Below are 23,500 nucleotides of genomic sequence, written 5' to 3'. Positions count from 1 at the left end.
AAGCTTGCTGTGGTGTATTATTTCCATGATTACCTGTGGTTTATCACAACATCAAAATGTACCCTATATTTTGTATAGCTTTGGTCTCAGGATACAAACTACGGACTTTTTAAAACAGATGTTTAAACGTAGGTGACCCACTGAATGATTAATTGGAGAAAATTAGCCAGGGAATTCAAGCCAAACATGCAGAAACAAGTTCCCCCCCCCCCTGGGAAACATGCTTTCACTGGCAGGATTAAGAGAAAATAGGTGTGATGCAAGCTGGTTAAAACTTCAGATGCCAAGAACCAAAGTGAATATCACTCATCCCATAGAGACAATTATCTTTGATAATAGATGCTCAGTGGACAAGATGCTGACACTTCCTCATCCTGGCTCTTGGCAAGGCTATGATTTTGAGTGAATCTTATTACCTCCCTGGTTATAAGTGTGTACACACATATATGTATATACAGAATCCATAATTTTATTTATATGCTGCCATAGTTAAAATGATGTTTAAGGCGGCTTACAACATGAGAAAAATACATAACTAAAAGCATAACAAAGCATAACAAAAGTAGTCATAAACAATAAATAAAATATCAAAAAGCACACAAACAAATTGAACAGTTTCCACATAAATCATAAGATCTAAAATAAAGATGCAAAAAATATCAATAACAGCAACAAACCACCCCCACCTCTGCAACACCCCAGCCTAAGAGTCTGTTCAGCAGCAACTTGCTTTCGTAGGTGGAATCAGCCACACCCTCCCAGCCAGGTGGAAAAATGCCTGCAAGGCAGGGATCAGGTCTTCCAGGACTCACAGCCAATACAGGGTGTGTGTGTGAGTGTGTGTGTGTGCTCTTAAGCTTGATTTTCAAGATGGCTTACAATTTGATTAAATTGCAGAAGCAACTCACACAAAAAAGTGTCAAAACCCAAAAGAAAGCAAGAGCAGAAAACAAAATAGTCATCAACAGCATTAAATTACATTTAAAACCACTAACGGAAAATTTACTCATGGGATTCAAAACCCCACTAAAAGCCTTTATAGATTACAGTGGTTTTAACCAGTGTCTAAAAACAGAAGTGGTTTTTCAGGGGGCCATTATGAAGGTGCTTTCTTGCCACCAGGTGCAACAAAATGAATGGCAAGTTGTTGTTGTTGTTCTTTTTCTTTTTCTTCTTCTTCCTCTTTTTCTTCTTCTTCTTCGTACCCTGCCCATCTGGCTGGGTGGCTTCCAACAAAGATTAAAAATACATTAAAACACTGGTCATTAAAAACTTCCCTAAACAGGGCTGCCTTCAGCACAAAACTACTTATTGTTTGTCTGAGTTTTATTTTTCTTCACATGCATTCTGGTGCCCTGGGCAGAAAATGCCTAGCTCACCCTGGCAAGTAGCAAAACCCGTTTTAAAGAGGCAAATCACATTTTATTAACCCAAATATCAAGCTTATTGAAGGTGGAAGTGATTTGAGGGAGTGGTCTCTGTCCCTTTATTGTAAATTGGCCTAGACTGAAACCTGATTGGACAGTCAGAAAATCATCTCAGTGACAATTGGCCAGCAGTTAAAGCACACCATTGGTTTAGAGCGCTGTCCAGAGCAGTTGAAGCAACACCCAGCTAGATCAATTAACCCAAAGGAATAAAGAAACAAATAAGCCAATGCTAGGAGAGGAAGCACAAGAAACAGAAGTGGTGCTGACAGAGTTAGATACACAACCCTCAAGCCCGCGACCCCTTACAGTCCTTTGCAAACTGATGCAACAATTATGAAATATTACTATTTCATTTTATATGCAGCCATTTATCAAAAGATTGCAGTGTGTTGTACATTAGAAACACATTACAAAACACCCATGATAAAAACAGTAAAAAGCATATTGACGGACGGCCTAATACTAAAATAATAAGAATAACAGTTCCGCCCCCCCCCCCCTTTCACAAGCCATAGATTATTTAATAGCCGTAGGTCTTGGTAAAGAGGAATGTTTCTGTCTGGTGTCTAAAGACATGTGGTGATGGCGCCAGGGGAACCTCTCTGGGGAGACCATTCCACAATCTGGGAGCATAGAGAAGGGCCTCAGATGACAAGCGCAGGGTCTGGGTCAGTTCGTATGAGGAGAGACGGTCCTTTTTGTCAAGATGGAGACACAGTTCCATCAAGGAATGTTTGCTTAGTTTTGTATGTGCGTTTACCAGAGAGCTTTCTGGTAGCTTTCCTTTAGAGGAGATTGCAGTGTAGTTCATTTCTTTGTTGTTTACAGATCATTAGTGTCTCCCCATGGATGGGCTGCTAGTCTTTATCCCTTATGGGAAAAGTTACTTGTTCATCTTTCTCTAAGTTGCCATACCCTCCACGTTTGTCGTTTTCATAAGGTATGCACGGTATCTTGCGTCAAACTCTTTAGGGTTGACATTTCCTAGAATGTGCAGTGTAGAAATTCACAAATAAATATCGATTCCATTATCTGTCTTCACAGCTGAAAGGCCTAAGTACACCTTTGATTTCTCAGAAGAGGAAGATGATGGTGAGGGTGAGGGTGATGAAGATGCTAACAATAATAATGATCTAGATGAACTGAAAATAAAAACATCTCCCATCATCAATGACAGAGAAGATGAATTTGAGCCCTCGGATGGTCTAGAAAAGGATGAATATGACTTCTCCCCAGTCAAATCGAAACCTTCTCCAGAGTAAGTGCAGAAACTTCAGGAAAGTGTGTCTGAGAAATATGCGAGAACAAATCTACTTGTTTGAACAAGTGGCCAGTCCTCTCTGGTGTGTTTACCTTAGCCTTATTGCCCTTTGAAATGTTAAGATACATGCCATTGAGGCACTCTTTGATAAAAATCCTTAGACCAGGCACAAGCCACCTTGGTGCTGTTCAGATGTTTTAGGCTACAACCTCCATCAATCCCACTTACCACGGCCAGTGATCACAGATTATGGGAGTTGTAGTCCACAACATGTGGACGGCCCACTTTGCTTTAAAAACTTGGATTCTCATCTGTACCTATTAATATGCGTTTTCTGTAGACTAGCCCAGTATTGCACTAATAATACCCAACAGCCAACTACTGTGGCTTGTCAGGTGCTTGACAACTCCTGTCCCCACTTAGGCATGTCTTAAAAAAAGTGTGCCTTGGATTTTGATGAATCCCAAATGCCACCTCTCTCATGGCTGCAATTTTCAGGCCAGCTGCCCCCCAAATGGTAGGAGAGATTAAGTGATTCACACCCCAGAACTGTGACCATTGCTCTTGAGAAAAAGCAACAACTGTAGCTATCCTGAAATTTTAGCAAGATTCAAGCCATCAGAAGGAGAGAAACCTTGCCTGAAAATTTAATATAATTCTGGCCAAAAATAAAAAAGGATTCTTTCTTTGGTTGTAATGGTGGGGGAGCAGGGAGAGAGAGAGATACAATTCAGGTGTGTACAGCACCCAAGTCTTTGGATCTAGTTTGGTTTTCCCCTTACTGAATGGGGTGGGCAGGAGTTGGGTAACTTCAGGCCCCAAGCTGAATCAGACAGCGCTTACGAATTGGTGCAAGTCAAGTTGGACTCTTTATGAAGTGGTGAATCAGGGTCCATGATTGGTGACCTGCATTGGGCTTATGTGTTTGCAAATTGTGCAGAGCTTCTGCCCTTGTCAAAGTAACCAATGGTTTCAAGTGCATGGTGCAACAGATACTTAAGTTTTCATTTTTACAACAGGAAGATTTCCCCAGAGAAGACCAATCAAGACTTCGGCAACCTCTTCACCTTTCCTTCTTATTCCCGGAAAGCCAATATTGGTAGGTATATATGTATATATGTTAATATAGTATTTCTGATATATCTACGAAGATAGCAATGTGCTTGGAAGATATGAATTCCTTAGATCTGCCTCAAATTGCATACCTCAAGGAGCGATCATTTTCTAGTCAGGCAGTCAGCCGCCAAGATTTCAAAACTTTGAATTGTACGAGCATGAAGGAAGCAAAAGATGTTTAGTATGCAATGTGCTAGTCTTGTTCCCAAAAAGCTTAGAAGCTGTCTGAAAAAGCTCTGCCACTGTGCTCATGCCAGATGCCAACCCCCTCACAGAACCCATGTCCCGGAAAATGGTAGGTCTGCCCTGTTGTGGTCCATCTCTGAGATGTGACAAGCTATAAAAGGGTTGCTAGATTATAAGAAGACCAGGACAGTGGTGTATGAAGTACGCAATGCTTCAGCTTGTTCTGTGAACCGCCCTGAAACCTCTGGGATATTGGGTGGTATATAAATTCAATAAATAATAATAATAAATAACTTGCACTGGTTTCTCAAGGGGTGGGCAACTTGGTGTGCAATCCAGTGCTGAGCAAGCCAACCACTTCTCCCCATTAAGTACCCATCCATTATCTGCCACTGTGGGGGTCAGGAAGGAGTCACCCATACAAAGGCACAAACTCTGTAATCTTAGAATTAAGTGAATGCTGTTAAGCTTGAATGGGAGGTAGCATATTTCAAACATTAAGATCTTATGTGTGTGTGGGGGGGGGTAAAGTTTAATTTTAATGTGAGGAAGTAGAAAGCATTCCTATATTTAGCCTTACTGTGAAAAGGGTGATGACATGACATGTTAAAACCTTTTATTTAGATACATCCAAGTTTGACAGTGATGACGAAGATTCAACACCAGTCTTCTCCTCCTCTTTTACTCAGAAACAGACAGAGAAATCTCCAAGTAAAGTGGTAGTTGCTAAAAAAGGCAAGTATTTGGATTTGCTGGTTAGCTTGCTCATTTAAAATATGCTCTATTGTGTTGCAGCAAAAGAAGTAGTAGCATTAACTAGAACCAAATTAATATCATGTCAAGCCATGACCTGAATACTACAGTCATACCTTGGGTTGAAGTAGCTTCGGGATAAGTATTTTCGGGTTGTGCGCTGCGGTGACCCGGAAGTAACGGACCGTGTTACTTCCGGGTTTCGCCGCTCGCACATGTGCAGATGGTAAAAATGACAGCACGCACATGCATGGAAGCGGCAAATCATGACACACGCGGACGCGGGTTGCGTTTGCTTCTGGATGTGAATGGGGCTCCGGAACGATCCCGTTCGCATCCAGAGGTACCACTGTATTCTTTAAGCATCAGTGCCAAAGCCTTTTAGTTCCATAATCCACCTCTAAATATATTGGGGGGTTCTTTTTTGGGGGATACCTTTGGTCCACTTAGCTTCAAACTGTCTACCCTGACTGGTAATGGCTGTCTACTGTCTCAAACCGAGGGTCTTCCCCTGTTTTGCTACCCTTCAGACTGCAGGTGGCAGAGACTAAATAGACAGGGGTCAGCAAACTTTTTCAGCAGGGGCCAGTCCACTGTCCCTCAGACCTATATTTTGAAGGGGAAAAATGAACCAATTCCTATGCCCCACAAATAACCCAGACATACATTTGAAATAAAGGATGCATTCTACTCATGTAAAAACACGCTGATTACCGGACCGTCCGTGGGCCAAATTTAGAAGGCCAGATCCGGCCCCCGGGCCTTAGTTTGCCTATCAATGGAATAGGATTTTCTGGCTGCCAAGTCCTTTAATGTTCATAGTATTATTGTTAATATGTTTTTTTAGTAGACAGCTAAGAAAACACATACCTTTCAGTCTGGAAAAAAAATAAATCACCAAGGTATTTAAAACTGCTTAGTAGAGATATCCATGATTTCACTTCTTTGGATATAGCAAGTTTTTCTTCTTACCTTCTTTCTGGAGAAGGAGTGAAATGCAGTTCCAGCATGAAAGGATAACTGTCTGCTATCTAGATTTACGGACTATGAACCTTCACTCTATGAAAGTACAGCAGTTGTACGTGGAGAGAGTCACATATATTGCCTCCGCAAAGCCCTGCTTCACTGTTACCTTCTCCCACTTCAGTCTAAACTAAGATTATGGGAAACTGAAAGACTGAAGCAAGATATGGGAGTCAGACGCCCACTGCCTATTCTACGTAATCTTTGCCTGTGCTAAGGGGAAGAGAAAGAAGATCAAGGAGAAACTTGTCTACATCTTTTCTTGTTGTTGTTGTTAATATTAGCACAATTCTTCCGTAGTGCCCTAATATTTTTTTTAAAAAGATAAATCCATAGTATCACAGAGGGGTAATGCTAATCATAACAAAATACACAACAAAACCCCAGGCACTCAAATTAACACTTATAATGTATATGACTAAAAGGATAGTCTATATTACCAGAAGGGTATTGCATCCCATTTCTGAATTTCACTAATATTTCCTATAATAAATCAAGCATACCTACATCTGTTTTCCAAAATTCATCTACATATGAGTTGTGTAAAAAAAAAATCAAATCTGGAATTTAGTTTTTAACACACAATATAACACTTCAAGAAGCACTGCAATTACTCTTCTGTATATATTAAAATCAGAAGCAGAAAATACTGATGTACAGTCAATTGCTAATAGGGGCAGAGTTATATGTTGCTCAGATTTGGAAAGAACAGTTGCAGAAGTTATGGGACTGAACTGACGTTATCAGGAAAGAATATCAAATAATCAGCAAGACAGATCCATAGAAAGATGGGCATTTTTATTAACTTTTGGAATATTCCAGATAACATAGTCCTGTGTAATTCTTTCCCACCCACATGATTCTGCATCCCATCTTCTTTAACAAAGTCAGATTTCTAATCCTTTCCTCCTTGTTGAACAATGCAAGTAAGTTTGTGGGTGGCTGGGACTGCAATGAACACAAAGGGTATCTGAACCCACACATGCAGAAAATCACAAGTCATTCTTGAGCCTTTAAAAGTGCAAAAGAAAGCATAGGGAAGAAACAGAGCATTTCTTTGTAGAGGCTCTGCATACTTGTAGGGAGAATCTGTTGTACTCATGGTAATGTAGTATTTCTTAATATAATTAGCAGCAAAACTGCCGGCGGATGTGCCCTCTAAACCGAAAAGACCTCCTAAGCCCAAGAAGATGGAAATAATAAACTCTGATTCAGAACCTGAATTCGGCATCCCAAAGAAGGCTGCAACTCCCAAAGGTAACAGTTTGGACGTTGCCTATTTTCACTTGATGTAGCAATGTGAGTGTAGGGAAGAACAATTCTTTTTTTCTTCATCTTGGAATGAAGACCGTTTAATTGGAATGAAGCAGGGGTGGAGTACAAATGAGCTGGTGCACTTCTTTCCCGTTTTGGCTGTTAGTACGTGAAAGGGAAACTGACCTTTTAGCAAGATGTATATTATCTGGCTGTGGATGCAGGTCACACATACGTATCATGCCCTTGTGGAGGCTTGCATTTCTTCTTCACACTGGCAGTGAAAAGAGAGGATGCACGAAGCTGCTTTGAGGATGGGACGGAATATACTCAGGGTGTGGAATCAGATTCAGGGCTTATGATAGCCTAGCTGGAGAGTCACATTCACACAAACTGTTATGTAATATCACAAACCCTTAAAGGTAAAGGGACCCCTGACCATTAGGTCCAGTCGTGGCCAACTCTGGGGTTGTGGCGCTCATCTTGCTTTATTGGCCGAGGGAGCTGGCATACAGCTTCCGGGTCATGTGGCCAGCATGACTAAGCTGCTTCTGGCAAACCAGAGCAGTGCACGGAAACGCTGTTTACTTTCCCGAAGGAGCAGTACCTATTTATTTACTTGCACTTTGACGTGCTTTTGAACTGCTAGGTTGGCAGGAGCAGGGACCGAGCAACGGGAGCTCACCCCGTCGCAGGGATTCGAACCGCCGACCTTCCAATCGGCAAGCCCAAGAGGCTCAGTGGTTTAACCCACAGCGCCACCCACCTCCCGGATCTTAAATCTTGTGTTCAACTGTTGTCGCCGAGAGAACAAAAATACCCTTTAAAGAGAAAGTATTTTTTAAAATGGAAGAGTTTGTGAACTGCAAGGCACACTGTGCTGTTACTATAAACTTTATAGTGGACACAATGCCTTTCTTTCTGTGAATGCAGCTGTGGCCGTAGCCCTTACTGAGCATGAAAGCCCATGAAGTTATGCTAAAGCTAGAGTGAGGAACCTTTGTTTCCAGATGTTGCTGAACTACAACTCCCATCAGCCCTAGCAAACATGGATAGCGGCTAGGGATGATGGGTGTTGTAGTTCACCAACATCTGGCACCTGAAAGGTTCCCAACTCTTGTGCTAAGGGGTGAATTGTAATAATTAAATCAGTCCACAAATGGTGAATGAACATTTAACAATGGCAAGTGTTTTTTGATGAAAAGGCAGCATGTCCTGGCTCTTACAATAGTAATTGTAATTTTAATCAGTCAGCAAAAAGAAAGGGAAGTTTCATGTAACTATTGGTTGTCTTAGCAATCAAAGGATTACTTCTTCCGCAGTTCTTTAGTCCCAAAAATGAGACTCCTGTGAAATGAAATAGAATTTGAGTTCCATAATTAATGTCTTGTTTGATGATGATAGAAGATACTGAGCTGCTAAATTGGTAGCATTAGCTTTCATTTTGCACTAGTACAAAGGTCTGGGTTGTGGAAATTTGGGTCTGACGTTTCTGGAAGAGGCAAAAGAATGTGCTGCATTTCTTTTGATGCTCGGGTATGGGGCATATATTGGGAAGGTTTTTTTTAATACCTTTATTATTGTAGAGAAATTTCAGTTCTACTGTGTTTTATTAATACACATAAACAAATTCCTGTAGAGAATCATAGGTCAAAATTTTTTGTTTGATTCAATCTATTCTACTAAAACTGTCAAATAACTTTGAGATAATCCAGTTTGCTATTCTGAAACATATAAATAACTTATGCATATATATTTTCTTTAATGTTTTAGTAGGAAAAGGCAGAGGAGCAAAGAAAAGGAAAGCATCTGGTTCTGAAAATGAAGGTGAATATAACCCAGGGAAGAAAACACCCAAGTCTACGCCAAGCAAGGTAAATTCAGCACCTACAAGTTACTCTGACTTGTATTATTTCTATTCCAACAACATAAACATTCTCTTCCTGGGGAATACAATAGTCAGTTTGAAGGTTAATAATAATAATTTAAAATTTCTGCCGGCAAACACCAACACATGAATACAAAACATTTAAAAACAATTACAAACCCTAACAGCTAATAACCTTAAGGTTTCCAGGGACAGTATCTTTCAGCCATCAAATTCCTGAGTCAACAGGAATGTTTAAAGTTCTTCCTAAACATTACTAAAGAGAAAGACGGATGCAGGGAGGGCAATTCCACAAATGGGGAACTATCACTGAGAACACCCTTTCATGGATCAGTCCCGACATTGTCACCCTCAACAGGGTCTCCCTTGCCGGTTGTAGAGCTGGAGATATGGGATGTGCTCTTAGGTGCTTGTGTCCCAAGCTGTTTATGACTTCATATGCTAGTACTAACACCTTGAATTGGGCCTGGTAGCTCACAGACAGTGGAGACACATGTGTCTCATCAAGCTGCTCCATTTACCAGCCCAGTGGACATATTCTTGAAATACCTACATTGGCTCCCAGTAGATTTCGAAGCACAATTCAAAGTGTTGGTGCTGACCTTTAAAGCCCTAAACGGCCTGGCCCAGTATACTTGAAGGAGCGTCTTCACCCCCACCGTTCAGCCCAGACACTGAGGTCCAGCTCTGAGTGCCTTCTGGCGGTTCCCTCACTGCAAGAAGTGAGGTTACAGGGAGCCAGGCAGAGGGCCTTCTCGGTAGTGGCACCTGCCCAATGGAAGGCCCTCCCATCAGATGTCAAGGAAATAAACAACTATCTGACTTTTAGAAGACATCTGAAGGCAGCCCTGTTTAGGGAAGTTTTTAATGACTGATGTTTTAATATATTTTTAATCTCTTGTTGGGGAAACCCAGCCAGATGGGCGGGATATGTAATAAATTATTATTATTATTCTGCAGTAGCTGCAACATGCGGTTTTCGAGATAATGTCTATGTAGAGTCCATTACAGTAGTCCAGGCAGGAGCATAGACAACTAGGCCAGACTATTGCAGTGCAGGAATTGCTGTAGCTGGCAAACTGAGCTAAGTCACAGAAACCGCTTTGAGAAACCAGGAGTACTCCTAGATTACAAGCACATGTATGTTGAAGATTTTGGTTGCTTAAGCAGGGATTTTAGATAACAGTTAAAGTATCAAATCAATGTTAAAAGAACACTTCACGTGTGGTCTTCACTAACTGTAAAAAAATAAAAAAAAATCCTTATCAAACAGAAACCGAAGAAAGCCTCCTTTGATCAGGACTCAGATGTAGACATCTTCCCCTCAGAGTTTGCCTCTGAAGCAGCCTCCAGGCCGCGGACTGGACGGGCGAGAAAAGAAGTGAAATATTTTGCAGAGTCTGATGAAGATGATGATTTTGCGATGTTTAATTAAGTGCCCAAAGAGCACACAAACTTCCAACAAATATCTTATGTTGTCCTTTTGTCCCTTTTTGTCGCAGACTTTTTGTACATTTGACTTATTTTATGTGATGATGTAATTGATGGTTTTTTCTTATTGTGCGTAGGCATTTTAACATTTTGTTCTTACACCGACAGTTTTATGCTCTTTTTTACTCATTGAAATGTCATGTATTTGTCTGACCGGCTTGTAGAAATGCTCTAGGGAGCTGTGCAAAAGCACACATTTTAACTGTCATGGTTGCAAACTGCAAACCTGCTTTTTGAAATGAAGTTTAAACATTAAAAAAAAAAATTATAAAAACCATTTCCTTGCGTTTGAGAGTTTGGACTAAAAAGACACTGCTTTTGACCACAGGTATAAAATAAATATATTTTATTCTTTGCCAGGAGATTCCATGGAAAAAGGTAAACAGTATATGAACATAGAAAGCATTGTTAAACAATCTCAATGTACAAACAGAGCCAGTGAAAGTACATCACAGACTTGCTAGAATATATAAAAAAAATTCACTAGTGCTTTAAAATGAAACCTAAGAAACTGACACTTAAAAATTGTAACCACGCTACCACATTTTCCACTCTGTTTTATGGTGATTAACAAAGTCAAAGAGGCAGATTCTCATCTCTGCTTTTGGGTATTCTAGTGACAGCCCCTTGTTACCAGAGGAGGACTGTGGGGCTGGTGGGGGGGGGGGGGACAGTTTCTCCATATTTGTTTTCACTAGTGTCACCAATTCAGAGGTAGTGAGTATGCCTGGTCATTATTAGCCCACAAATTTCCCCCTAACAGCTTGTGAACAAGAAAACAAAACAAAAAAAACATTAACACTGGAAAGTGTTTCTGCCTTGAAGGCTATAACTGAAGTTAAAAATTTAGTATTTATTTTTAAATGCAGAGAAGTCAGCCAAGTAACAAACCCCCTTGTAAATTTTAAAGTGACATTAACAGTAAAACAAATTACATCCAAATAACTGGTCTGGCAGTTACATGTATACAGAAGTTCCTTCTGGTAGTGCAGCAAATTTCTTTGTCTCCTTTTACTGGGAAAGAAAGAAATACAAACTGAGGCCATTTTAAAAAAAGAGCAAAGACAAGTTTCCATCCTAACTAAATTAGAATGTCTCTCTTAGAACTTTTTTTCACCTGGACATGTAAGCGGTCCATTTCGTAAGCATGATGTCTGGGTCATTTCATGTACGCAAGAGAAAAGGAAAGCACCAAACATCCAGTCGAGAAAGTACAGGCCCATATATTTTGTTTATGTACAAAGTCATCAGAAATGGGTAAAAACCATAATTTTAACCTCTTGTTTGAGATCTGTCTTGTCACCGTACAATCTTGGATTTCCAGCAGAAACAATTGAAGCTTAACTAGTTTATTATTTCATGAACTAGTTCATTTAGCATTTCAAAAGTTTATGGTTTCAAGTTAAGCTGCAAGGCATCTGTTTGGGTATGTGTGTGTGTGTGTGTGTGTGTGTGTGTGTGTGTGTGTGTGTACATATAATACGGGTACACATGAAAAGTTCTTGGTCCTTGTTGGGTTTTAGTGTGTTTATATATAAGTCCAGAAAATGAGCAGCAGCAAAGACTATTCTTGCGTCTCATCCCTGTCTATAAAATGTTAGGAATGTCGCTGGAGAACGTCTTATTGCACCAGTGGGGATTGACTCACACTGCTGTTGTCCACGGAACTTGGGGAGATGCTAGGACTGTGCTCTGCTGTGGTCCCGGTTGAGCTTGGGGTCAGTGGTTCGTGTCCTTCTGAGTTTTCCAACATTTCTTGGATGAGAGGCGGCATAGAGCCAGGGATTTCCATTTTCAATGTAATAACACGCTCAGCACCTTTTAAAAAAAGACGAAAAACAAGATTTAAATTTATCAAGTCAGGTTTCTTTAAAGTAAAATGCACAGCTTTCAGGGGACAGGAAACCCAGAGACTAGGATTAGCCTCTCTTTAAGGCGGAAGAGAGGCTTGAGAGCACCAAGAGCCAGTTCTGTGTATGCACAAGAAAGTGCTCAGAAGCAACGTTTGCCCAGGTAGAAGCACCTGCTTCATGTTCAAAGCTGCTGAAGAACACATCCTTTTCATGCCATAATAGACTATACTAAGAGTGGAGTCACAGGTCACTTACTTCAGGGGTCACTTTAAAAACAAAAAACTCTTACATGTCAGGGGAACCCCAATTTTGTAATCACCAGCCCCATAGCGCAGCAGGCTACTGTAGGCCTCTGCTTCTTGGGTGCCCAAATATTTTTTATCATGCTACATGAGTTATTCAGCTTACCAGTGCCAGGTTATTATAGCAGTGCTATCTATGACTGATTCTTGTGAATGGTTCCCTCCCCCATTAAATATATTAATACATCAGCAATTATAACCAATCTGCTACTATAAAGGGGTGCACGTTTAAAATACTTAAGCTCTTGTCACTATTGCCTAATTTTTGCATTTTATTTCCATTCAACTACCCCCTTAGAATTTTCACCTTTAAATATCTGCCAGCTAAGATTTCATTTTGTGCGTCTGATGAATCAGGTATGAGTCCATGACAGTGTCGAGCCAAAATAAATTTGTTAGTCCACTGCAGCAGCAACAAAGAGTCTAGGTTAAGACTTAAACGTTTAACCAAAGATTCAGAAGCACAATAATACTTGGCTGACTGCATGGACAGGTTACAAAGGAACACAGGGCTGCTTCAAGTGGTAATCATACAGTAAGTAGTCCTAGTATTCCACCCTAAATGTGTTAAAAGCCATAGGTGCAAATAGAGATGTGAAGGCCTAGGAAAAAACCAGTCCCTCACTCCCTGTTTCCCCCCAAAGCCATTCCCCCCCCCCCCGAAAAATGGGGGGGGGGGGAGGAGTGTGTGTGGAATATTCAAATGATATCAAACTTTTTTTCAATTTTTACGGAAAACCCCTGCAAAAAACCTGTCCCCCCACCCTTTTTTCCAGGCCTTCCCATCCCTAGACATTTCAAAGCAATTGCTCCTATTTTTCTCCATGCACTTCTCTGCATGGAAGATGTGAGCAACAGCTATAGAATGGCAGGAAGGAAAGTCAAAACTCATTCGATTTATCTCCGATTTCTGTATCTTCAATGCTTCAGGACAAACAGTAGTGGAGAGTACTGGAGGAGGCTGAAAGATCAATTATCTGCCAGAAATAAAATAACCATCCCCAACTTCCTCTTATAAATTGGTTTACTAACAAAACTAATGAATCAGTAGGCTGCTTTTAATCAATTCTGCCTAACTTGAAAGTGGAATTATAGTGTCATAGAGAGAGTGAAAACAGCCTCTCTCTGCAATTGGTGGGTTATGTTTTCACATATGTCTCAGCAGGTTCCAAAGCTGAAACATAACTGGAAACATTTACAAGTAAGCTAAGACCTTTAAACACGTTACCATTTTCAATTTGATAAGCATGTGAGGACACCAAGTTCAGAGCAAATAATTTCTAACCACAACCTTATGAAAAGTTAGAGTTGTCTATACTAATTGACAAACACTGTTGGGTTGTGGCTATAATGCATTGATAAATGGGAGGGCTGCTCACCTGAGGCTAAGCAAAACGGGAAAATTGGTTAAGTCGTAATGGCAAAATAATTATTATTGGTGATTAACATATACGGATTTTTGGGAAATGGTGAATACTGCAATTTAGCAGAAGGGATGTTTCATCATGGACATAATGAATTTGGATGTAACCATGCTGTCTAGAGACTGTCCTTATATACAAGGTTATCCGAGTTTATACACTTAAGGCATCTTCAAGGAACTGCTGCGGAAGGAGGAAAACTCCAAAGAAAGGAGGCCGTAACACTGCGGACACATTAAACAGCCATGATCTCTTTGGTGAATAAACTATGTTGCATTTATTTCTCTGACATTTAGGCACTCAAGGCAGCTTTCATATCAAAGGGGGCCCATTTCTTGTAAAACCAGAGAGGAACAGGCAGGGTTTGCCTGGAAAACAAACACACACAGGCAGCTGCCAGGTGTTAGGAATTCATTCCCCTGCAATAAAGTATAATAATATAAAATGACTGTTAGAAATTCATGGAAAACTTTCTTAGCTTAATACAGTGCTAAATATATATATACTGCTAGCATAAAGCTCTCTGTAATAATTCGGTATAATAAACCATTGTAGCCTCTATCAAATAGGATGATTGCATGAGTATATACAGTTCAACGGCATGGAAGCCACAAAAGTCAAAGGACAACTCTGAATGAATAGATTTTAGAAACTTTGTAGGTCTGCTTCCTTGATCCCACGCATCAGAGCTTTGTTGCCAGGAAAATGTGTCAATCAGTCATGCACCGCTTCTGGTCCACATAAATATGTGCTGAACTGTGAGTTTATTTAGCTGCACTTTGGCAAATCAGGGCATGACTGCAGTGAAAAAAATAATCAGAAATAATGGTGCGCTAGAATCACTTGGAAGGTTTTCTTCAAGAAGGTGCTTCTACATTTAGAGGGGCTGTTCTTGGGGATAGGTATGCATGTGCATAGTGCTGGGGTTTGCGTACGCCCCTCTGCACTGAAAGCAGCCATGGGTCAAGCCCATCACTGCTCGAACGGCATGGCAAATCAAGTTCGTCCATGGTTTGGTCACATGACTCAATAGCTGGGCACAGGACTCTAGATAAATTCCATTTGGGGATCAGAGCATAAATGTTTCCCTACCAAGCAAGAGTCATTATTCCATAGGAATCTAGCTTACCTTTTGCACTGATACTGCGTAGATCTGTGATTTTCATTAAGATCTTTGGAAACATATGAGGCTTGTTGGGTCTTCTTTTTCTGATGTATATTTTGAGAGCCTCCAACAATGGCTCCTGTAGTTCATCTATCTTAGCTGGTTCTTCGAGGTCCTGGCGGTCTGGAGAAAACACAAATATTACAAGTGGTGAAAAACAGCGACCAGCAAAACTTTAGTGTCGGCATTCAAATTAACATGACCAAATTCTGCCTGTTGCAAATTCTTTGCTTTCCATGGCCCAGTTCCAAGCTAGCATGATGACACTTCTGGACTTTTCCTGAGCAAACTGGCAATCTACCGTATTTTTCGCTCTATTACACGCACCAGACGATAACACGCATGTAGTTTTTAGAGGAGGAAAACAAGAAAAAAAAAATTCTAAACGAAACAGTGGATGTATGATTTTTGTGCTTCATGCTGTGGCCACAGACATGTGATCTGACGGTGAGTTTGGGGTGGCCCAATTCAAAAATCCTGAGGATCCATGTGGATCCATACTTTGTAACCACGTTTTAAGTGGGGAGGGAAGGAAAAGCACTCAAGGGACAAGGAACACGCATGGGGTGTGTGGAGAAGGATGCTGCTAATAATGCAGGCGATGGGTTTAAGGGGAGAAGGAACACGTGTGGGGTGTGTGGAGAAGGGTGCTTCTAATAATGCAGGAGAGGGGTTTAAGGGGAGAAGGAACATGTGTGGGGTGTGTGGAGAAGGAGCTTTTCCGTGAGCTGAGCGGGGAGGGAGGGAAAGAGCACTGTTGCTTTAAAGGAGCCAACCAGACAGCAGCCGCTTACAGCAGTGTAAGCAGCTCCTTCTCTCCCGTTTTGCTCCTTCTCTCCCTCTTTGCTGCTTTACACAGCTAATGGCGAATCCCCTGCAATCCAAGTCCTGCTCATGTGCTCAAACCTATCCTGTCTATCCTGCGTAATTTCCCCCTCTCCCTCATCCTATGCCCTCCTGTCCCCAGCGCGCTCAAGCAGCCAGCGGATCAGGGGAGACGCTGGGAGACATGCATTTTCCCCTCTCCCTCATCCCGTGCCCTCCTGTCCCCAGCGCGCTCAAGCAGCCAGCGGATCAGGGGAGATGCTGGGAGACATGCATTTTCCCCTCTCCCTCATCCCGTGCCCTCCTGTCCCCAGCGCGCTCAAGCAGCCAGCGGATCAGGGGAGACGCTGGGAGACATGCATTTTCCCCTCTCCCTCATCCCGTGCCCTCCTGTCCCCAGCGTGCTCAAGCAGCCAGCGGATCAGGGGAGACGCTGGGAGACATGCATTTTCCCCTCTCCCTCATCCCGTGCCCTCCTGTCCCCAGCGCGCTCAAGCAGCCAGCGGATCAGGGGAGACGCTGGGAGACATGCATTTCCCCCTCTCCCTCATCCCGTGCCCTCCTGTCCCCAGCGCGCTCAAGCAGCCAGCAGATCAGGGGAGACGCTGGGAGACATGCATTTCCCCCTCTCCCTCATCCCGTGCCCTCCTGTCCCGGCGCACTCAAGGAGCCAGCGGATCAGCTGAGACGCTGGGGACGCGTCATTTCCCCCTCCCCCTCATCCCATGCCCTCCTGTCCCCGGCGCGCAGCCTCATTGCTCCATTTAGAGAGAGCGCAGACCTTTGCTAGCTGAGGCTGCAGCAGCTGTTAAAAGCGCCTGCTGGCTTTGAATTGCCTGCCTCCTTCCGGCTTGCTATGGCTCCCGTCTGTCCCTCCTCCCGTGTAAGCAGCTGCTGTCCACTTTGCTGCCATGCCTCTCCTTCCCTCCCTCCTCCCCGGCTCCTCCGTAGGTCGCTTTAAAGCAAGTAAAGCGAGAGCCTCGTAGAGCGTGTAAGCGGCTCTCGCTTTGCTTACTTTCAGAGAGCCCCTCCTCCTGGCTGTAAAGCAGGCAAAGCTAGAGCCTTGCAAAGCGAGACAGAAGCCCTGCAAGCGGCTCCCGCTTTGCTTAACTGACGGCAGCCATGGCTCCGGTCCAGTGCATTCACCCCATAACACACACAGGCATTTTCCCTTACTTTCTAGGAGCAAAAAAGTGCGTGTTATGGAGCGAAAATTACGGTATTTAACAAGTCTGGAAAAACAGTTCCTGTTCCTCTCTAAGGCTCTAAGCAAAGACAATTGCACTGCCATAACTAACTATATATTTGTGTTTACTTAAGAGACCAATAATAAGGTATAACTATACTCATTTTGAATTTGTAAAATGAAATCCAACTCAAAAAGTTTTAGTTTTCTACGGGATACTTTCTGGCCATTTCACCTCTCAATCGGAGTGCAATGCTATTACCCCTGTGTGCCAGTAGGTGTCAGCACAACACTGAGTTAACTAAGAGCCATTGAGTTAAAAATAAATAAATCTGAGGCATGTCACTAGTGCTTCCTGTTTAATACATTTGCCTCCAGATTTTGCCTAAAGGAACCTGTGAGGTGAATTTGGACTGTCCTGTTTAGATGAAACATCTGTAAGAGTCTCGAGCGATTAAAAAATACAGGATTTGTGAAAAAAATTGTGGTTCACTCAACCCTACAATGGTTTATCTGTAATGTACATAGGATTTGATGCTGAGACACTGCTGCATAGATATTTGCACGTGATATCTATACATTAGGAATAGCTTCAAAATCCCTTGGCAGAGGTGTAATCCAGAAATGGAAGACTGAAAGAAAAGTTCAAACGTCTGCCTTCTCAGCAGCCCCAAATCCAGGGAAGGGGCTATTTAAAAAATAATAATAATATTTATTTATACATCATACAACAAGCATAAAATAAAATGAACAAATAATACAAAAACGGAATAAAATACAAAAACAAAATTACAAGGATGTAAACATAACATAAACTGCAATCAAAAATATAATGCATTATATTCTCCTAAAAAAGGGGAAAGAACGAAAAATAATACCAAAAAAGAAGAGGAAAAAGGGGGGGGAATGACTTCCAACTAGTTCCATGTTAGAATATTTCTTCAAAACTTTAATCATTACAGATAACCAGTGATATGAGGAATAAAGATCCACATGGAGTTCATAGGGAAGGGGCGATTTCATCCCTTTTTCTGCAGCCTGTTTTGTCATGACTGCAGCTGAGACAACAGGGCAATTTCTGACTATGTCGGCTCCCATTTTGTCATATGGTCTGCATTCTCATTTGTCCTGGTGATACACCATGACACCATATAGTGTCATTCCCCCCTCCCCACACCACTATTTCCCCTCAAAAAGCCGTGTTCCTCAACCTTGGGTCCCCAGATACTGGACTACAACACCCATCATCCAAGCCAGGTTAGCCAATGGTCAGGGATGATGGAAGTTGTAGTGTAGCGACATCTGGGGCCCAAGGTTGAAGAACACTGACCTAGGCAAGTTCAGTAGAAGCGTCTCCTTGGAAACAACTTTTCATTTCCATGAATTCTAGTAAACCCTGAAGATACTAGCACTTGTCGAACCCAACTTCTTCTCTGTCCTGTGCTCATTCCAGCATATCAAATGACAAAGCAAGACATACCGCCACAGATTAAGCAGATGGCACTGAGCAGGCCAGTTTCCGTGTCGTCCATTTCCAAGGGCAGGAGCTGATTGGCAAATGTGAACACAAGATCCGTCAAGGGACCAAATCCAGCGTTATGCATCTGAGTTCGGTTCAGTGTAAGGCCGTCGGAAAACGTCATCGTGTCTTGTTCGGGCGTGTATCTTGTGCAAATTCTAAGGATCTGGGGGTCGGGGAGAGAAAAGTCATTTTGTTTATGGACATTGCAATTATGGAATTTATAGAGTCCAGGTGTCTGGATGTGTTCTTCAAAGGCAGATGAATGCCCCAGTCATTGGGAAAGGACCACATCAGGTTATGGCCTTCTTGAGAACTCTACAATTACAGGACCAGAGAAGGAACAACCACTGAGAGGAGCATAGGAAGAAGGAAAGCCATGGTACACCTCCATCAGCACCACTAGATGCCTTCGTCTTCCCCAGCTGCAACAAAACATGTCTCTCCCGTATCAGTCTCTACAGATACAGCAGGCATTGTAACTCCCAACAGTTTGACTTCAACCCCAAAGGCACATTCCTTGGTTGTCTCCTGAGACAGACGGATGCCAACCAAATCTAGCTGAAGTTCAGTGCTTCCTACATCCCTGATTTTAGTCTGATGCTTAAGTGCAGTGTGTGCAGCCAATCCTACACATGCTTAGGTGAGACTCAGTGAGTTCAACAGGAGCTGCTCAGAAAGCGAAGCTTGCACAGAATCTGCAGCCACAGTCTCTCCCACTGGGAAGGTCCCAATGGGGACTTAGGAGAGCTTAATCTTGGCTAGATTGTGTCCTGCATTCACCCTGCACATGGGTTTGGTTTCTGCTGTTTTCTCAGATCCCCTTTGACCCATAGATCCTTATTAACAGCAACTTTTAGAAAGAAGAAGAACATAAAGGTCTGAGAATTGCCAGTGGGAAGGATAAGCATTTGCAGTCTTAAGTCTCTATCAAGAAAAGTAACTGAGGAATACTAACACCACCACCTCCATTTCTCATGCCCAAGGAAAGCTTCTTAGCCGTGGGCGAGAGGAAGATGGTAACAGCAGCTCCTAGGACTGGGGCAAGCATGGGCTGCCAAGCTATTCAAGCAACAGTGGTTTCCTTTCCCAAGAACCCACCTCAAATGTCCACACCACTCTTATCACATGATTTGCAAAGGTATCCACAAAGCATATAACATACGCAGAAGTCGCATGATGGGTTCTTCCAGCTTCGCATGCAGGAAGAAGCCAACTGGATCTATCCCCTCACTCTTCTCTCTCTCTCCCCAGGAGAACAGGAGAAACAGTGGCTCATGCTATGCCAACAGATTTGAGAAATAAAGTGGCACATCCCAGACTTTTGACAGACGAATTCAGAGTTTGGTGGGAGGAGGCCAACTCTGCGCGCTCTCTCTCTCTCTCTCTCTCTCTCTCTCTCTCTCTCTAATTTGTATTTATTATGTTTATTTATAAATGGATGCCCTGCCTTATCCACATGAAATAACGTCTTTGCGCTCTGAAAAACAATGGAATTTGCTACTACAGGATAGAGGGATGGCTATCGACATGGATTACTTTAAAAGAGGATTAGACAAATCCATGGGCTTCATAAGACTTTCAGTGGTTACTAGCTTTGATGACTACATCCTCTCTCCATGTCTCTGAGTACAGAACAGAATGGCAGACTAGACAGGCCTTCGAAGCCAGAAGAGCTCTTCCAATTCTCTAGTCTATTTTCTTTAATGTACAAAATCTAACTATGACAACTTCCTCTTCCACCCTGCTACCCTGGCCACAATAAGATATACTGGTAGGGTATGAACCCTGTGCTGTGGCTCCTTTGGCAGTATTCTCGGTTCAGCCCTACGCCGGTTTTCCAGAGATATGGCCAAAGGAAAGAACCAGGGTTGTAGGATCTTCCTTTCCCCCTCAAGAGTCTCGCCAAGAAATAAAACAGCACATCTGAGCAGGTTTTCTTCAGAGAGGAGGAAAAACAATGGGCAGTGTGAGTGAAAGGGACCCTTCCCACAGTCGCCGAGAGCGGCTGACATTCAGGGAACCTGAGCTGCCTCTCAGTGCTACTTGGGGAGAAGAATGTGGTCTCTTTGGGTTACATATAATACTGCCAGTGACAAATGCGGCGGCATATTCCGATGCGAGGCCCTTTCTCTTATTTCACGGTCTCTGTAGCCGTTGACCATAATCTGGTTTTATCGAGCAGGGTAAACAGGAGGGTTTCATGAGAAATTATTTATGAATGGCAGGAGCATGGGAAACACAACGCCAGAGAAACACACCCCATAATACTCGCTGATGAGGGCGAGATACAGTTTGGAAACTTCCCACTCTCTGTTTCTCACATTAAAACACACACAGACACAAGCTCAACATGATGATTAGCAGGCCGAGGTTGCAACTACATTCTCTGCTCTGCAAACGGTTCTCCATCAGGGCTGATTTGGGGTAAAAGCAGCTGTGTTTCCTTTCAAGGTGCCACAGCAAGCAAAGGAAATGTGTGTGGCGATCACACAGGGTCCCCGGACATTGACGGTCTATTGATCCCTGTTCCACCACTGTGCTCACTTCCCCGGTGCCACCAACCCGTTACTCTCGGGTACACACTGAGTCCAGACAGTTATTAAAATTGAACCAAATAAACAAGTTTAGTTTATAAGCGTTAACAAGTTTATGGTTTCTCAGATAAAATTATTGTCAGTTTCTTAACTTTAGTTTCTTTACCGGCCTAAACCTTCCTAATACCTTCTGACTGATTATCTCAACTGTTTGACTGACTCCTCTTAACAGATTCTCTCCCTCTCTCACATCAGACTAACTCAACCCACAGACTTATCCTCTCTCTCTCTTCTCTAACTCCAGACTGACTTCTTAACAACTCTAACTCCTCCCCTTGGGTTCCTATTGGTTAGTCATTTTACACTTAGTTAACCCGTTCCTTATGAACCCAGTATGATGTCACACACCTAGGAGGGCAAACGCCACAATGTGGTTTATACAAATGCAGCTTCAATCTAGTTTCTATACTAAAAGTTCTCATAACATGAGATTAATGTTAACATCTCACAATTAACAAAACAGCTGGCAACAGCTGAAGAAAAGCACATATGATCCCAGGATATGGTCTGCCTGAACATGAGGTCTCCGCCATGCTGGGGCTAAGCAGATATGGGTCTGGTCATGGGCTGGATGAGAGACCACATGGGAAACACATGTATGCTGCCTTGGGTTCCATGACAGGAGAAAGGCAGGATAGAAATGTTGGGAAATACACAAATCCAGTGATGTGCTCATTACTGGCCTTTCAATGTATTTGCCCAATCCACTGCTCACTTGCAGATGCAAAAGTTCTAAAGTGCCCACAAAATTCTGAATCAAGAGTTGTACATACACTCAGACAGAAATGCAGATTTGAGACCACGACCTGTGTCCAGGACGGCTGCCTACCAGCTCCATCTGGTACGCCAGCTGAGACCTTACCTACCTACCTACCTACCTACCTGAGTGGTGCATGCTCTGCTTATCTCCCGCTGCTGACTGGGAGTGGCCGATGAGACCACATAACACCAGTCCTAAAAGATCTACATTGGTTCCCAGTATATTTCAGATAGGGACACGGGTGGCGCTGTGGGTAAAAGCCTCAGCGCCTAGGGCTTGCCGATCGAAAGGTCGGCGGTTCGAATCCCCGCGGCGGGGTGCGCTCCCGCTGCTCAGTCCCAGCGCCTGCCAACCTAGCAGTTCGAAAGCACCCCCGGGTGCAAGTAGATAAATAGGGACCGCTTACTAGCGGGAAGGTAAACGGCTTGCCAGAGCAGCGATGTCACGCTGGCCACGTGACCCGGAAGTGTCTCCGGACAGCACTGGCCCCCGGCCTCTTGAGTGAGATGGGCGCACAACCCTAGAGTCTGTCAAGACTGGCCCGTACGGGCAGGGGTACCTTTACCTTTACCTTTATATTTCAGAGCACAATTCAAAGTGTTGGTGCTGACCTTTAAAGTCCTAACCAGCTTTGGCCCTGTATATCTCCACCCCCATCATTCAGCCGGGACACTGAGGTCCAGCGCCGAGGGCCTTCTGGTGGTTCCCTCACTGCAAGAAGTGAGGTTGCAGAGAACCAGGCAGAGGGCCTTCTCGGCAGTGGCACCCTCCCTGTGGAACTCCCTCCCATCAGATGCCAAGGAAATAAACGACTATCTGAGTTTTAGAAGACATCCGAAGGAAGCCCTGTATTGGGAAAGTTTTAATGTTTGATGTTTTATTACCTTTTTACATGTGTTGGAAGCTGCCCAGAGTGGTTGGGGAAACCCAGCCAGATGGATGGGGTACATTACTACTACTACTACTACTACTACTACTACTACTACTACAACCCAGAACTAAATGAAAGGAAGGAAAAACTCGATCTTTGCAAGTCTGGAATTTATAATGACCCAACTGCACCACAACTGGCTGCCAGGGCCCAATCCACCATGCTAAGCAAATATTTACAAGGATAAGGAGGGTGTTCTTAAGCAACCAAAATTACAAGTGATTGTGTCTGGCAGCTGACAAGCATTCCTGGAACTGACAGGCTGAAAATAGATGGCAGGCATCTTAAGAGCGAAGGGCTGGAGAGGGAGTTAAGCTATGTAAACTCTCGCTCAACTTTAAAACAAAACAACAGCAACAACAATATATTAACCATTTTTTAAAAACCATTTGCACTCTCAACCTCCGTTCAGCCCCCTTCTCATATCACTGCAAAGGAATACGCCCGAGAACTGTGTCATATTTTATAAATTATCAGTACACTTTCCTGGGGGGTAAAGAAGAAGTTAACTATGCCTTATCATAACAGCGCTCACCAAG

General features: G+C 43.0%; 2 protein-coding genes across 15 annotated transcripts in view; one reads left to right on the top strand and one right to left on the bottom strand.

The window, feature by feature from the left end:
* Nucleotides 1-10,679, top strand: part of TOP2B (DNA topoisomerase II beta) — a 43,067-nt gene extending 32,388 nt beyond the window's left edge. For 2 of the 6 annotated variants that reach the window (XM_077916289.1, XM_028750660.2), the window contains exons 31-36: nt 2,475-2,688; nt 3,711-3,790; nt 4,618-4,728; nt 6,904-7,026; nt 8,797-8,897; nt 10,185-10,679. In XM_077916289.1, the coding sequence (XP_077772415.1) occupies nt 2,475-2,688; nt 3,711-3,790; nt 4,618-4,728; nt 6,904-7,026; nt 8,797-8,897; nt 10,185-10,346 (791 nt within the window). In that variant the 3' untranslated portion in view covers nt 10,347-10,679. Of the gene's footprint in view, nt 1-2,474; nt 2,689-3,710; nt 3,791-4,617; nt 4,729-6,900; nt 7,027-8,796; nt 8,898-10,184 lie in introns of all 6 variants that reach the window. The other 4 variants (XM_028750659.2, XM_077916288.1, XM_028750662.2 and 1 more) reach the window with 3 other exon arrangements.
* A 54-nt stretch (nt 10,680-10,733) lies between these two features.
* Nucleotides 10,734-23,500, bottom strand: part of RARB (retinoic acid receptor beta) — a 342,084-nt gene continuing 329,317 nt past the window's right edge. For all 9 annotated transcript variants that reach the window (XM_077916295.1, XM_077916294.1, XM_077916297.1 and 6 more), the window contains 3 exons: nt 18,635-18,839; nt 15,108-15,266; nt 10,734-12,220 (listed from right to left, as the gene is read on the bottom strand). In XM_077916295.1, the coding sequence (XP_077772421.1) occupies nt 12,024-12,220; nt 15,108-15,266; nt 18,635-18,839 (561 nt within the window). In that variant the 3' untranslated portion in view covers nt 10,734-12,023. The remainder of the gene's footprint in view (nt 12,221-15,107; nt 15,267-18,634; nt 18,840-23,500) is intronic.

This window comes from Podarcis muralis, chromosome 12 (genome assembly GCF_964188315.1).
Source record: "Podarcis muralis chromosome 12, rPodMur119.hap1.1, whole genome shotgun sequence".
Lineage (NCBI taxonomy): Eukaryota > Metazoa > Chordata > Lepidosauria > Squamata > Lacertidae > Podarcis > Podarcis muralis.
Note: the sequence above shows the minus strand (reverse complement) of the source record. Positions and strands in the feature narration are given on the sequence as shown.